This window comes from Pelmatolapia mariae, linkage group LG15 (assembly GCF_036321145.2).
Source record: "Pelmatolapia mariae isolate MD_Pm_ZW linkage group LG15, Pm_UMD_F_2, whole genome shotgun sequence".
NCBI lineage: Eukaryota > Metazoa > Chordata > Actinopteri > Cichliformes > Cichlidae > Pelmatolapia > Pelmatolapia mariae.
Genome location: NC_086240.1, coordinates 10,934,687 through 10,949,953, shown reverse-complemented (window position 1 = coordinate 10,949,953; position 15,267 = coordinate 10,934,687). Strand labels below are relative to the sequence as shown.

Here is a 15,267-nt window from a genome sequence, read left to right as displayed (position 1 = left end):
GGCGCAAGGAGACCAGACGAAGGTGAGTAAAACGCATTTTTTTAAAAATCAGCTCAAGCTATTTTAATAAGGGGTTGCGATTAAAATGAATTGAATTTTTTCCGCTCTTAAGGATCACTTGACACAACTGTCGGCATCACGTTGACTTGGCGTGGCACGATGTTTGGGAAATAAAAAAAGGACGATGACCTTTGTTTGATGGGAGTCGGTATTTGCCTCACCCGCCTGAGTTATTTAAACTCATTTCAGCAGCATCACACTGGCATTATCCATCAAGTATCTGCCAGTATGATCAGTCCAGTCATCTGTCAGTGTCAGAAATTCACTTTTTACTTGTCTAATAAAACAATGGTCAGGTTTAACCCATACAAATTAAAAAGGAATTTCCTCTTCCTTGCTTCTAGCGTCATGGAGATGATAGAAGCCACCATTCTGTGCCTCTTACGCTCCATTTTTCCTTCACTCACTCACTCACTCACTCACTCTGTCACAGTTAACCGCTGTTAAGCCGGTTCTTCCCGCTACTCTTCACGCGTGGCTATGAAAGGGTGCTTTGTGTCTCGAGGAGCAGTGAATCCAGTTGTTGTCCCTTGTGAGCACATGCTTCCTTATATCCCCATATTAATACGCCACTTATGGAATGTAAGGAAGTGTGTGGTTTCAAGGGGACCTGAGCATCGACGTCGACATTTCTCATATTGTTCTTTCATTTGTCTTCATTCAGAAAATTGTGTGAGGGTGTCTGTCTACTTTATATGTGTGTGTGTGTTTGTGTGTGTTTGTGTGTGTTGTGTAAAGCGCTATACAAATACAGGCCATTTACCATTTGGGGGGTGTCAGAGTTCATGAACGTGTGTGTGTGTGTGTGTGTGTGTGTGTGTGTGTGTGTGTGTGTGTGTGTGTGTGTGTGTGTGTGTGTGTGTGTGTGTGTGTCAGGACAACAGGTGAAAGGCCTGTTCCCTCTCCTTCAGCTCAGGCACGTGTGCAGTTAGCATTACTCCCAGGGCCGCTGATCGGGTCTCAGGGACTTCTTGAAAAATTCCTGCCCTGCCCCAACTGCTGACAGTCAAGGAGGATTGACAGAGCACAGCTGTCACCCATTATAGCAACCGCAGAGCTCTCAAAAAGGGAAGAGGGGAGGGAAGGGCAGAGATGCAGGAGCTGTCACTGAGGGTGAAAGTTTGCTGCCGTGGGCTGGATTTGGAAGGAAACGGAGAGATGTCACTGGCTGTCAGAGTTCTCAAGCCTCTAAATAGGAACTATTTGCTTGGTAACACGGAGGCACTTGTTCCTGTGCTGTAACTTCTCCTTTTCTCTCTCTGTGTGTTCCATCAGGTAAGACTGAAGAGGACTCAGCAGCCCTTACTGCCTGCAGATGATGTCCATCTCCTACTGTATTTCGTCTTTCTCATGTCCCTCTTTTTCCGTGACCTTTACCCCTGTAACCTTTCCTCTTGACTGCCCCTCCCCTCCTGCTCTCCCTCTTGCTCTGCCTCTTGCAGCTGAAGCAACACGCCTTGCTGTGGCTGGTCAAACGGAACCAAGTCAGGTGTTTCTGTGAGGTTTGGTCCCCTTCAACCAGCTACTGCGCCGTGAATTCAGTCAGCACACACCGGCTGGGAGTCAAACATGCAGTGACGTTGTGGTGTAGCGCTGTTTAATCTGGAGGTGGTGAATAGAATAGATTTTACAGCACAGATGCAAAGTGAATCTTCTTTAGGAGCTCTATATTAATTGTTCATGGTAATATGTGACTAGAAACCAAATAAAAGATCACTGTACAGTATTGAATTCCTGTTCTTCTGATTCACGTTCAGTCCATTGTGTACTCAAAGAAAAACACAAAGATACATTAAGTCTAGCAGCTGAGTCCACCTTATTCTGCAGAATAGACTGACCCAGTATGAGGTATATAGATGGGAAAAGCTAATATTACAGTCCGGGCCAGAGAATTCAGTACCATGGATAGCACTCATGATGTATATATACAGTAATATGCTGTTTCTAGCTAGGTTGCCTTCTGTGTGGGTGTGGAGTGTACTCATGCCTGCAGACTATTTACAAACAGGCTGTGCAGAGGCAAGCCAACAACCTAATAACCCTGCGCTATATGAGCTACACACCAAGTACCACTCTGAGGTTTAGAATATCACTGTGCTGCCTGACTAGAGCTAGAATAAATCTCTTTTATCCCAACTTCAAGCTCAGTTTTAAATGATGAGGTAGGGATGCATCAGTAAAAAATGACAGATCTTTTTTCTTTTAGTGTTTACATGAATTTTACAGTTATTTTGCACTCTACTGTATAGGTCTATAAATAGCACATATGCTTGTGTCTGTGTATTTTTGTTCTTGTTTCACTCATATTTCATGTGTGTTTAAACATTTTTTATAAATAGAGCCTGGGTGGAAACCTGACCCAATTACCTACAATGTGGAACAATAAAATCTGTCTTCAGTCTTTTTTGTGATGGAGGATAATATAGACACAAAAATGACACTCCAGCTGTATCCATGAAAATAAACTTCCTCTAAGCATGCAGATGTAATGGGGATGCAAATAAGCATACAAAGAACAGCGCTGCATATCCATTACCAACTTTTTCACTTCAACCCTTTTGTCAAAACCAGCAAAAATCTGCTGCTGGTATTGAAATCACTGACCAAAAGCCAGGATGCTGAAGTTGTAATTCACTGGATCATAATATAGACAGTAAACTGATATTTAACGTCAGCATTTTAATCAGGAATAGACAGGCAATCTGTCCAGGGTTTACATATCTCCTACCCGATGGATGGATGGATGGATGGATGGATGGATGGATGGATGTTCATTATGAACCTTTGCCCTTATCATTACAGCAAAGTCACCAAAATAACATTCCTAATCAGTCCGGTTGTAGTTTGTAGTTCATTTCATCCTGTTCCTTGTTAGACAAAGTAGCAGATACCAGTTCTGCTGGTGGGTTAAGGACCTTCCACGGCCTCGTCCAGTTCTCCTAGAGTAACTGCCTGTCTCTTGGAATCTCTTCCTTGCTGTTGAGACTGTGCAAGGAGACACATCAAGCCTTCTGGCAATGTGACATTTCAATGTCAGAACTGGAAAAAAGGTTAGTGGCCTCCATCTGTAAAATAATTACTGTTATGGGGGTGTCTCATTGTTTTCTCTCTGGTGCACCTGTTGTGAATTTATTCACACCAAAACAGATAAAAGTGATCAACAACCCCCTCTGCTACTTAACTGACCAGATCAATATTCCAATATTCACTTCAATATTCAATATTCCCTCTATGTATTGCACAGTGATTCCCTCTACTGTGCAATCACTGTGCAGTACTTAATTCTACGTGCAGTAACCAAAACTGTATATACATAACACTATTTATTTATTTCCCCTTGTAATGTTCATATGTATAATACTCAAAAGGTTTTTTGTTTAAAGAAATAAGGGAATGCTCAAGACTTTTTCACAGTAGGCTACTGAATGATGTAGGAAGTTTGATAGTTTTAGATTTTTTTGTTGATGTAGCAAGTTCGGCCTTTAGAATCAAACCTAAACATAAAATAAATAACAGTATGTCACTGAGTGAGCCTTAATAACACCCATTAAACATTAATACTATTTGGAAAATAGTATTAATAGTATTAATGTTTAATGGGCATAAGGCAAAGATTAAAATATCAATACTACAGTCTAAATATCAGGAGAGCAAATTAATATGCTTTCAATATGCTTAATATTAATGTGTACATACTCATCAACATACAACGTCTCAAGTTCATCATTGGTCAGTCTACAGCATTGTCACTCAGACAGTAGGGCAGATGTTTTGGGGGAAATTCAGCAGACACTTTTCCGGCTGCACATGATGGGACTTGCAGTCGTATTTTTATGGGTTCCAGCGCACTGTGGAGTGTGGGCAAATGAACAGGCAGATAGAGTTGCAAAGGAGGCCGTAAGGCATGGGGCGGTTGACATGGCTGTTAGTATTGGCCAAGCAGAGATAAGGAGTATGGTAAGGCAAGTTATGAGAGCAAGATGGCAAAAGCAGTGGGAGGAGGAAAGGAAGGGACGATGGTTGTATAAGATTCAGAGGAGGGTGGGAGGACTGAGAAACGCAGGACGGACTAGGAGGGAGGAGGTGATCATATCCAGATTGAGATTTGGACATACTGGCTTGAATGACACATTATTCTTGATAGGGAAACATAGTACTGGAAAATGTGATTACTGTGGGGTAGAGGAAACTGTAGAACATGTCATGTTGCAGTGTCAGAGGTATCAGGTTGAGAGGAGGCAATTGATTCAAAATCTCAGTAACCTAAAAATCAAACTGGATCTTGTTGATTTGTTGCAAAAGGAATCGGGAAGCAAGAGTTATCAGGCCTTATTTCTGTTTTTAAAAGAGGGGAACCTGTTTGGCAGGATTTGAGGTTTTTTTTTTTTGTTGTTGTTTTTTTTTAGCGTTGTTCCAGACCATACTCCATACCAGTTGGTGGCGGTAATGCACCTTTCAGTTGTTTGCCAACCGCCAATACAAATGTCAGAAGAAGAAGAAGAAGAACATACAACGTCATCCACCAGGGGGCGATATACGTTTCTATGGTAGTAGTTTCTACAGCAGAAGAGGAGGTGAAGCAGCATCGTAAACATGGCTGACAGTGGAGTGATAGGTGGGTTTCAGAGTGTGTAAATTGCTGTAGTTCATTTGGTTTTTCCTTTTGGTTCTTATTCTTTAGTTGTAGGAGTTACGAAGAAGTATCTCATACTCACAGCGCTTATTATGTAGACTTTGTTATTAGCTGGTAGCAAAGTTAATTTCCCAGATGCTAGACCTGCTAACGTTAGCGTCGAGAGCATGTAAACGGTACTCATGCCGTAGACAGAGAATGTATTGCATCATCTTTTCGAGTAGTTTTAAAATGTACAATACTCATGTTTCTAGTTGTCACTGTGCTGTGACGATGATGCACTACACTAGTTTTGTTACTGATTTCGTTGACACGGTGCAAACTAAAAGCAGCTAACAGACTCGACCTTAGTATCACCGCCTCTTGTGGAAAAAGTAACAGAAGTACGTTATAATGCTAAATAATCGAATATGATCATCCTCTGTTGCTCGTCTTACAGATGGACCCGGGAGGAAAGATGAAATCGAACGCGCAAAGGTTAGTCTAGGTGTTTTCTTGAAATTTATTACAGCCTTTGTGTGGATAAATGCTTTCCTTAATAGTTAGGTTAGGTTTTTCTTGACGCCTCTTCCTGTCACGTGACAGAGTGAAGGCAAAGACCTAACCAAGGAGGAAAAGCAACGGCTGAGGAAAGAGAAGAAACAGCAGAAGAAAAACAAAGAGAAAAAAGATGACAAGGCATCACAGGAAAATGAGAAGGAGAAGAAGCTGGTCACTTCAGCAGCTCCAGCATCCCAGCCCCCGACACAACCCACAGTGCAGAAAGGTGCCTCCCATTTAGGCAGCAGCAAGTGTTGTTGTATCTGGGTGGACAGTGTGATTCATTCTTTATCCTAATATCTGTGTCTGTTATGGTCTTTGTCAGCTCCTTCAGCAGTGCCTGCTACTGCACCCGTTTCTGTGCCTGCTTTAGAGGCTTCTGCGCCCGCGGACAAGCCAGCAAAGACTAAAGCGGAGCTGAAAGCTGAGAGGAGAGCTCGGCAAGAAGCTGAGAGGGCCAGCAAACAGAGCAAGAAGGGAGAGACGGGACAGCAGGCAGCCACGAGCAAACCAAAAGCTCCGCCCAGTGATCTGCAGCCAGGTACTGCTGTTGCACCTAACATTTGCGCGTTCAGTTTTATCTTTTGGATAATAATCAAGTCAGAACAACAGACAGCTACCTGTAGAACTTTGAGAAGCTGTTTATGCCAACACAGAAGCTGTATGGCTGTGATAAATACAGACTAACAGTGATCAGTGATTGTTGTAGGGTCAAACGTTGGCCTCATGATTGGCTGCAGGGAAATATGCTGAAACAAGACTGACTGGTGGTAACTTCAACCAACAAGGTTTTGGTACCAGTGAAGTGTTAAATGTAAAGGTCAAGGTCATGTGATATCGGTGGCAATGGTAATAAGTGTATCAGCAGTAGAGCGACTGATTTTGGAAGGTGAAGTGTACTGAAATATGGGAAAATATGAAGTCGTTAAACATGTAATACAGACTGAAAGCAATACAGCTGCTGCAGACAAACCATCAATATGAGTGTGTAAGAGGGGAAAATGACTGTAACGTAATAATATATTAAAAGTGTAAGCTTTAAGTGCTTTGGTCAGTAAGGCTAGACAAGACTTGATAAAGTTTAGCCTATTTGAAGCCTGGGAAGAACTCTGCAAGTTAACAGAATTATCAGTATGAGAGCTCTTTCATTAACACATGGGTAAAGAGTAAAGAATAAATGTAAACACAGAATTTGAATGTAGGCTTAGGCTACGTCCACACGTATACAGGTATTTTTGAAAACGCAGATTTTTCTATGCGTTTGCACCTTTTGTCCACTCGTAAACAGCGTTTTCGTTCACTGAAAATAAAAAAAACTCCTGCCAAGGTGGAGATTTTCGAAAACTCAGTTTTTGCGTTTATGTGTGGATGAGGAAAACGGAGATTTAGTCACGCAATGTCAAAGGTGTTCGCCTTTTTTGCCGTGACGCTGTGCGCCACGTTATTGTTTACATGAGATGAATTTCTACAATGGCGGATATAGACAAAATACTGTTGCTGTTAATCTTACTATCTGCAGTTTTTACATGCTTACATCCTGTTTACTCTTGACCTTCCAGGCTTCTAGACATCTAATTGGCCAACATTTCTACACGGCTAGGATTTGGCATGTTCTTCACAACATTTGACTGCGTTTTGGGCGTTTACATGTGAACAGAGATATTTTTCAAACCTGCACGTGTGGACGGGATTTTTTTTTAAAAAACAGAATATCTCAGTTTTCAAAAATACCCGTGTACGTGTGGACGTAGCCTTAGTCTTTGTTCAAATTTGACAGTGCAAATACCTGGATAACATAAAATCCTGCTTCGCAGTACAGGCCTCAGAGCTATTTAGCATCTCCCAAACGACCAGCAGAATGTAATTCAAGTTGGTCCTAATTTTTTGGCTCGTCAGCACACTGGAGAATATTAACACTCTTTGCATTTTCAGTGGTGAAGAGGCTCCCAGAACACATTCAAGTGGACAACCCAGACGTTTTAAAGAAACTTGCCAAGAAGTTGGAAAGGCAACAGGTCAGTATTGCTGTGAGGAACTTCTGAAGACCCTTAAAAATGATTCAAGACACACCGAATACACACGATACATAGTGATTCTAAGTAACCTTTTAATTTGTTGTAAGGATGGATAGATTCATCGGGAAATGTTTGACTTATTTTATGAAAATGGCTTAATCTTGGATGCTTCAAGTAACTATTTTTTATGTTTGAATCTAACATACTGTATTGTAATCAAATTTAGTCGATGGAAAAAACACTGCTGGTATGTTTACAACATGTTATATTGGACAGAAGTGTGACATTTCCTGCAGGTGCATTGTTGGTTTTTGGAAATCTAAGCTTTTACTAGTTAAATCTGAGACATTCTCTAATTAAACAAAAGTCAGTCAGGTGTGTACATAAATAGAATTCCTGTTATTTGTACAGTAACTCTAAAATAAAGTAACTTTATTTGGTTAAGTCATTGCAGCTTTGCATACAGTAACCAGCAGTTGTGATTGCATGTGACTGTACCCAACATTTCTTTCAGACACCAGAGCACTATGCTGCTAAAAAGGTATAAGCCGTCGGTGTCTGGCTTTACAGAATATGTGCCATTAACCTTTTTTCTTTTTTTTTTCCTTTTGGTTCTGTTCGGTTGCTAACCTGTTATCTTAATCCAGTTTAACCCATTATCGTTGGTTGTTACAAACTTAATGAAAGAGATGTAAAAACATTTCTTCCATGTAGACAGCTGTTAAGTTGGCAAGTAGGTTTTACTGTATGTGTGTTGTTTGCTGTGGTCACCGAAACACCAGGCTGTCCATTGCTTGCTGCTGTTCTGTTAGTCATAATTAATTATAACAGTAATTTTTAATTTTGTCAGTTTTCTTTCTATTAGGTCTACACAGAACTCAAAGTTTAATGTAACTCTTAATGAGTACAGTCTACAGACTCCCTGTTTTCACCTCATTAACTCAACTGTAATCTCTGACCTGGTGTACATTTTGTGCATTTCAGATCCCGCTGCGCTCAGATTATGGCTACAAAGTCAGCCTGTTTTCTCATCTCCACCAGTACAGTCGCAAAGCTCCTCTAACACAGCAACTCAGGTAAATTGACTTTAAATTGTATGTTACAGTGTGTTGTTTATGTCATGTTATAAGATGTAACCTCTTAAGATTTCCTTAAATCTCATTAACGGACCCTTTTGTGGTTTGCAGCATTCCTTCCACAGTGATTCATCCTGCTATTGTCAGGCTGGGTTTGCAGTATTCACACGGCATTGTTGCAGGATCCAATGCTCGCTCTGTTGCCCTGCTGCATGCTTTCAAACAGGTACAGTCCCAACATTAGACCATTCATTCTTCAAACCCCACTGTTCCCTCTCTTATGGTCGAGGCTAAGGCTGACACAGTGACCGTTTGACTGCAGTTTTTACTTATCAGGACATTGTAAAAGTGAATCTGGTCATTAAAATCAGGTAGATACAATCTCAAATGAACTACAGAACATGACATATTACAGTGTCATTATTTAATGAAGTCAAAATCCAGAAGCACTGTGTGGAAAAACTGAGTGTACCATGACTGCATCCATTGAAAATACAAGGGCAAGTAGTAGCCAGGTGCTGGTAATCAGATATACCTTATTAAGTGATCATCAGTAGGTGTGAGCATCTTTATAAAAGTGGAAGGTTTGACAGTTTGTTGTTCTGAGGCATTCAGGTTTGTGTAAACACAGTGCCAAGGAGGAAAGAAATCAGCAACGATTTCAAAGAATCAACTGTCAATCTGTGAAGGATTATAAGGCTGTAAGTCCATCATTACACAGTGAGAAAGATTATTCACAAAATTCCTGCCGACCTTCCCATGAATCCTAGCAAATTCACATCAAGTTGAGAGTGTGTAATGCTCAGAGAAGCTGCAAAACAAAAAAAAAATTCAAGGACTAGATCTCAGACTCTACACGCCTCAGTGAGTTCATGAGGGTACAGTTAGAAAAACACTGAACAAGTATGGTTTGTTTGGAAGTGTTGTCATAGGGAAAGCTTATTCTTTCTAAAAAGAATATGGTGGTATAGCTTAGCTTTTCAAAGTTGCATCTGGGCTTGTTTTACAGCCACAGGACCTGGGCACTTTGCAGTCACTGAGTTAACTACGAGCTCCTATGTATATAAAAGTATTGTAAAGTCAATGTGAGGCCATCTGTCTGACACCTAAAAGTCTGGCCTTAATTGGGTCATGCAACAGAACAACGATCGCAAGCACAGCAGCAAATCTACAACAGAATGACTGGAAAAGAAAAGAAATGTTGTAATGGCTCAATCAAAGTCCAGTGTTTCATTTTTCCCTTCAGGTAATAAGGGACTACACTACACCTCAAAATGAGGAGCTATCAAGAGACTTGGTCAACAAGCTAAAACCTTATATCAGGTAAAGGAAAAAATTACTGATTTTAGTCATTCATCATTGTTTCCTACACTACTGACACGTTTTTGGTTTAACACATGAAATCATTCCTTTTGCTTTGTTTTTATTTCAGTTTTCTGAATCAGTGTCGCCCTCTGTCAGCCAGCATGGGTAATGCAATCAAATACATCAAGAAGGAGATCTCTAATATTCCTAGTAACTCTAAAGAAGAAGATGTTAGTGACACTCTTGTATTTGCAATCACATAATCTGTTGAAGTAATAAGACTTTTAACACTGTGTGGTTCATTTTAAGTTTCCGATACTTGAGAACTCATGCACTTCCTTTTGTTTTTAGGCAAAGAGCAAACTGCTCAACGGTATCGAGTCCTACATTAATGAGAAGATTATTCTCGCTGGTGTAGCTATTGCCAAGTGCGCCATAGAAAAACAAAAGATCAGTGATGGAGATGTTATCCTAGTTTATGGATGGTAAGTCTCTAAAAGCTGCGTGCATGTACTTGGTTTCAGCTGTTAAATCTGTTCTTTATTAGCGAGCATTGCTTAATTGTTTATTCTTAACACTTTCTCTTCCCTGTTTTGGTTAGATGCAACCTTCCTTCCGCATTTTTGTCCCGACATTAAATGTTCCTCTCTCCTCCCTGACAGCTCGTCACTGGTCAACCACATCCTTTGCGAGGCCTTTGAGAAGAGCAGAAAATTCCGTGTTATTGTTGTGGACAGCAGGCCTCGGCTAGAGGGCAAGGAGGCCCTGAGGCGCCTGGTCCAGAAAGGCATCAGCTGCACCTATGTTCTTATCTCTGCTGTCTCTTACATCCTTCCAGAGGTAATCGTGGAGCTACACTAAATGGAGCAAGGTGTAGATATATTTATAGAGAGAGAGAGATTAAACCCCAAAAGATTTGGTTCTAAGCACAATGAGTTTCTTTATTCTCTTCTAGGTGTCAAAGGTTTTCCTTGGTGCTCATGCTCTGCTGGCTAATGGTTACGTCATGTCTCGAGTGGGGACATCACAGATAGCTCTGGTGGCCAAAGCTTTTAATGTGCCTGTGCTGGTGTGTTGTGAGACCTACAAGTTCTGTGACAGGGTGCAGACAGATTCCTTTGTATCTAATGAACTCGGTATGGAAAGTGTTCAGTTGCTACATAAATGTCTGCGAGCCTTTCAGCTCAATTTGTCCTTTGGCTCAACTTTATTTCCATACACCAGTTTATCCTCATCTTTGCTTTCCAGATGACCCCGACGACCTCATTGTAACCCGTAAAGGAACGACTCCGCTGGAGGGATGGCAGAACCAGTCCTCTCTCGGCCTTCTTAACCTGGTCTACGACGTGACGCCGCCTGATTTCGTAGATCTAGTCATCACAGAGCTCGGGATGATCCCGTGTACCTCTGTCCCTGTGGTGCTGCGAGTCAAAAACGTGGACCAGTGAACAACTCAGTTTGTGTGCACAAGAGCTTGTACACACACACACAACAAATTGTGCTTTTAGCATGCAATAAATATATATCTGAAGTGACATATGCTTTTTAAATTGAGTCCATGTGTGTTTTTATGGTAGTATTGGATAAATGGAAATATATTTCCTGGCCTAATGTGACAAGGCTGTTCTGTTTATTAAAAAAAAAAAGTAGTGCTAGATGTTATAAGACCCACTGTTTATTAGAAACAGAACGTTTAATTGCCAATACAATCCCACTGAGCGTCACAACACTGGTTATTAACCATGGCATGCAATTTGAAACAAGACAGAAATTTTTCCTAATTACAGTTGGAGTTGAAGCATCAGATAAATGTTATGGCTCCCATAAAGTTAGGTTTAATGACACAAAAGAAAAGTAAGACATTAACCAGGTACTACAGTTTTTGGTAAAGCAGCTAGGAGTTTGTTCTCACTGCTCATATATCGTCACCAAGTTCAGTCAAAACCAGGAGAAATATTCTGCATGCTGTAGATACACTCTCTCCTTACAAGAATTATTTATTAGTTGCAATATTTAGTCAGTGCATTAACATTCAGACAACTTATTTAGCCAGAAGCAATGTATTGAACATAGAGCAACTAGAGCTGCCCTTCAACACTGAATTTTCCCAATGGGAGAACACAACATTTTAACAGCTAGAAAATCAGTTAATGTACAATTAAATCCTGTATATGCATAATGTAAACATGATACTCGAAGCGTAGAAACAGATATCCTGTTTTAAAATCTTTAGTAGAACCCTGAATCTCACTGGAGAAGAGTATCAACAGAGGTTACCCTTGAATGTCAAGACATTTAGCACATGTGACCTATAAACAAAATGTGGCTGTAACAGACAAGTATCTTCCACATTTTGTGTTTTGTCTGAAATTGAAATTAAAGATGTAAATAAAAACATCACACTTCAAAAAGAGGTTTGTTGCAAAAGAAAGGATTTTGTGTCGCTCAACTGCATATAAAAAAAATACAGAATTTAACCTATTGGACTATTAAAATAATTTTTAAAGATGTCAAATAAGCTTGCACTCTTAATTATTACTGTTAAAATTTATATCAAAACAAACTTAGTCTTTGCTGTCAGTAAAGTGGAAATTCAGCATGCCTGCCCAGACAGGTTTTAGGACTGAAGTCAGTATTTGTGTAAGTGCACATAGTTTCTGAAGGATTTTGTAAAACACAGTGTTTTCCCTTCTATCACATGGTGTCAGTCAAATACATTTACAAATATAATTGATGTGCTAATAGTGGTCATTTTTGACAAAAATATTTGAAAGGCGGAGCAAATCTTTTCTTTAAAATTGCACTGAAACGTCTTTGAGGTCAAACGTGTAAATTTCCTTGAAACAAAAAATACAACCGACCTCAAAAAGGTGTAAAATGAATAAAAACACATTTAAAAGAAGCCCTGTAAAAGTCCCCTCAGACTTTGTCAGCATTTTTCCCCTATCAGTATCTTCCCTTTAAGAACAGTCAGTTTCAGATTAAAACCAGCTGACTAAGGTTCAGCTTTAGAGTGATTTGGCTTTACGTCTCTGGGTGGCCCACAGAAGAACCGAGATCACAACCGTAGAAGCTGCAAGAGGTCCAAAGACTTGCAGAGCTGGGAACTCCCCCTACGGACAGTTTTAACAAATGCAGAACTTTAAATAATCGAAAAGCTTAGCATCAAAAGGTGATTTGTATAAAACTGCTTGCAGAACTGACCTCTCGAAGACACTTGTATCCACGGAAGTTTTCAGCGCAGCTGCACTCAAAGAAGCCTGGGCCGAAGGGGGCACAGAGGGAGTTCTCTGGACAGTTCATTGCTGTGGATTACCAACAAGTATGAACAGATGTCACGTGTAACATATATAACTGTAGTTTTAGATGGCATGTGTCACAGCAAAAGTTAGGAACTTACACAGTTGTCCAGTCTCGTTGCACATATTCCTTTGGCCTTCACAATGACGATTTCCCTCTTTGATTTTAACCTTTTCCCAAGATGTGTTGCTTCCCGGACAATCTATATTTTGTGGTAAAATCCTACAGAGAAATTAAGTTAGAAAAAAAAATCTCAGTCTAATACTGAGGAGAATCTGTCATAATTTGGGTAAAATACTTACATGTAGTTTAACTTATTAAATCCTTGAAAAGCTGTATCACTGATGTTGACAATGGGATTGAACGAGAGGTCTCTGTAATATAAACAGATAGGATGCATTTAAAAGAGCGACCACATAGATAAAAACACTAGCACTTTCTAGTACAACTATCAGTCATCCAGTCACACTGCACTTGTATCTATGCCTAAACACTTTGTCTAACTTTGATATATCTTGCCCAAGGATACTTCAATATGTGAACCATTTGGTAGAGAATTTGCTCAACCACAGCCGCCCTGTGTCTTCCTTATTTGCTTCAGCTATATTTATTTTTTGTGAAGTTAAATCATTTTAGTGCTTGCCAGAAGGGGAGATAAAAGTTGTTATGCATGGCCAGAAATAGAAACTTTCCTAAACTCCTGCTGCTCAAGAATGCTTTTATCAACATGAAGATCATTCTGAGGAATCGCCTGCACATGTGTCATTTTTCTTTCTCAGTACACCAATACAGGCTTTTACTACAATTTTTCATGTGAAATGTACACTGTGGAGTAGCGATAAGAGCAGTTATTTGCTTTTGAATTAAAAATAACCTTACAATCAAAGAGAAAGCATGTGTAAGCAGGAGCTTCTGTTGTTTTGCGTGCAGACGAGAGGATTATTTGTGCAAAAAAAGATGTGAAACTGTATTTACTGTTCTTACATCATGAAAGCTGTTGATGCTCCCTGAAGATCCTGCACATAAGTTAGTGAACAGTTGGACAGATCCAACCTGACAAACAAAAACACAAAGTTCAGATAATGAAGAACTTCTTCTTTCAGCTGCACTCTTCAGGGGTCACTACCAAATTTGATCATCTGCCTCCATCTCACCCTATCCCTAGCATCCTTCTCTACCAACTGTGCATGTGCTTCTTCATTATATCCATGAATCATTTCTGTGGTCTTCCTCTTTTTATTCTGCCTGCCAGATCCACATTCAACACCCTTTGTCCAATATATCCCACTATCCAAACCATCTCAGCTTTGCCTCTCTAACTGTGTCTCCAAAAAACCCAAATTGAGCTGTACTTCCTAATGAAAATGCTAGCACTGCCAATTCTGCCACCTCCAGCTCAGCCTCCTGTCTGTTAGTGAGATTATGAAGACGAAACCTTTCCCACAAGTTAATATACAGTCAGCATTGGAAGTCACTAGAAAGAAAACGACATTTACATTTTTTTTTTACAGTTATTCACAAAAGAGCTTAACAAATCTTAGCTTGGGTGTAAATTCTGTTTCCGACGGACCCTGAAAGCAGCAAATCCTACCCGATGATGTGTTCAGGGTCGTTTGTGGTGTCATTTCTCAAACAGCAACGTCCGTCTATCCGTCCAGCGGATAAGAAGCAAAAGTGACCGACCTCAGAGCTGTTTAGGATGGTCCCGCGACACAGGTTACATACCTGTGGTTACACGTCATAACAAAGAGGGGGGGGGGGGGACACCTGTAAACAACAATCTTGCTGGCCATTTCCTTTCTGGCACATACAGCTACACCAGAACCTGTTGTATTATTAGTAATATATATGCGCCACAGAGTTATTGAAGTAAAGACTACAGTTATTGCATTTAGAAAGCCCAGCCTTACCTGCAGCTCGGTCAGCTGATAACTTGCTTGGAAAAATAAATTAAGGATCAAAACAAGCGCCACAAATCTCATACAGCTACATAAAGCTTTCATTTTTAGCAACTGGAGTCACATGATCAGGCCGCAGCACGTGACAGGAAGCGGGTCCAGCATTTTATGACGTTTGCAGGATTTTATGGGATTTTAACTAACATTACCTGCTTCTGTACGCTCTCTGTTACACACGATCACAAACAATAGTATAAAAATATGCCGTAAGCATTTCTAGCTGTAGAAAAAAGGTCAAATAAGAAATATTACAAAATACAAAATATTTTTAATATTCAAAACATTTGAAGTAGTTTTTCACGTCTTCGAATATTTTTTTAAATAGAACGTTTAACTGTGTGTGTTGTAAAACTAGCGGAAAAAAGCATTTTTGACGAATG

At 40.2% G+C, this 15,267-nt stretch overlaps 2 protein-coding genes across 3 annotated transcripts; one reads left to right on the top strand and one right to left on the bottom strand.

Annotated features, from left to right (window-relative positions):
• The first annotated feature begins 4,603 nt into the window (after positions 1 to 4,603).
• eif2b4 (eukaryotic translation initiation factor 2B, subunit 4 delta) lies at positions 4,604 to 11,190 on the top strand. 2 transcript variants are annotated; one of them, XM_063495283.1, is made up of 14 exons: positions 4,604 to 4,675; positions 5,133 to 5,170; positions 5,279 to 5,459; positions 5,559 to 5,774; positions 7,166 to 7,248; positions 7,763 to 7,789; positions 8,233 to 8,324; positions 8,436 to 8,550; positions 9,571 to 9,647; positions 9,757 to 9,859; positions 9,981 to 10,114; positions 10,292 to 10,469; positions 10,585 to 10,765; positions 10,878 to 11,190. In XM_063495283.1, exons 1-14 carry the CDS (start codon positions 4,654 to 4,656, stop codon positions 11,075 to 11,077), a joined length of 1,647 nt encoding a protein of 548 aa, XP_063351353.1. In that variant the 5' UTR covers positions 4,604 to 4,653; the 3' UTR covers positions 11,078 to 11,190. The 2 variants fall into 2 exon arrangements, with proteins under 2 accessions (XP_063351353.1, XP_063351354.1); XM_063495284.1 differs by lacking the exon at positions 7,763 to 7,789 and having other exon boundaries at positions 10,878 to 11,189.
• A 97-nt stretch (positions 11,191 to 11,287) lies between these two features.
• atraid (all-trans retinoic acid-induced differentiation factor) lies at positions 11,288 to 14,941 on the bottom strand. The gene is made up of 7 exons (XM_063495376.1): positions 14,840 to 14,941; positions 14,521 to 14,654; positions 13,914 to 13,982; positions 13,232 to 13,303; positions 13,030 to 13,151; positions 12,834 to 12,934; positions 11,288 to 12,742 (listed from the first exon to the last, which is right to left on the bottom strand). Exons 1-7 carry the CDS (start codon positions 14,930 to 14,932, stop codon positions 12,638 to 12,640), a joined length of 696 nt encoding a protein of 231 aa, XP_063351446.1. The 5' UTR covers positions 14,933 to 14,941; the 3' UTR covers positions 11,288 to 12,637.
• Positions 14,942 to 15,267: the final 326 nt, after the last annotated feature.

Coding starts and splice junctions, on each gene's coding strand:
- eif2b4 (XM_063495283.1), top strand. CDS start 4,654: ATGGCTGACAGTGGAGTGATAG. Junction 10,115..10,291: donor GTTATCCTAGTTTATGGATG/GTAAGTCTCTAA, acceptor CCTCCCTGACAG/CTCGTCACTGGTCAACCACA. Junction 10,470..10,584: donor TCTCTTACATCCTTCCAGAG/GTAATCGTGGAG, acceptor ATTCTCTTCTAG/GTGTCAAAGGTTTTCCTTGG.
- atraid (XM_063495376.1), bottom strand. CDS start 14,932: ATGAAAGCTTTATGTAGCTGTATGAGATTTGTGGCGCTTGTTTTGATC. Junction 13,304..13,913: donor GCATCAACAGCTTTCATGAT/GTAAGAACAGTA, acceptor TTTATATTACAG/AGACCTCTCGTTCAATCCCA. Junction 12,935..13,029: donor CAACGAGACTGGACAACTGT/GTAAGTTCCTAA, acceptor GGTAATCCACAG/CAATGAACTGTCCAGAGAAC.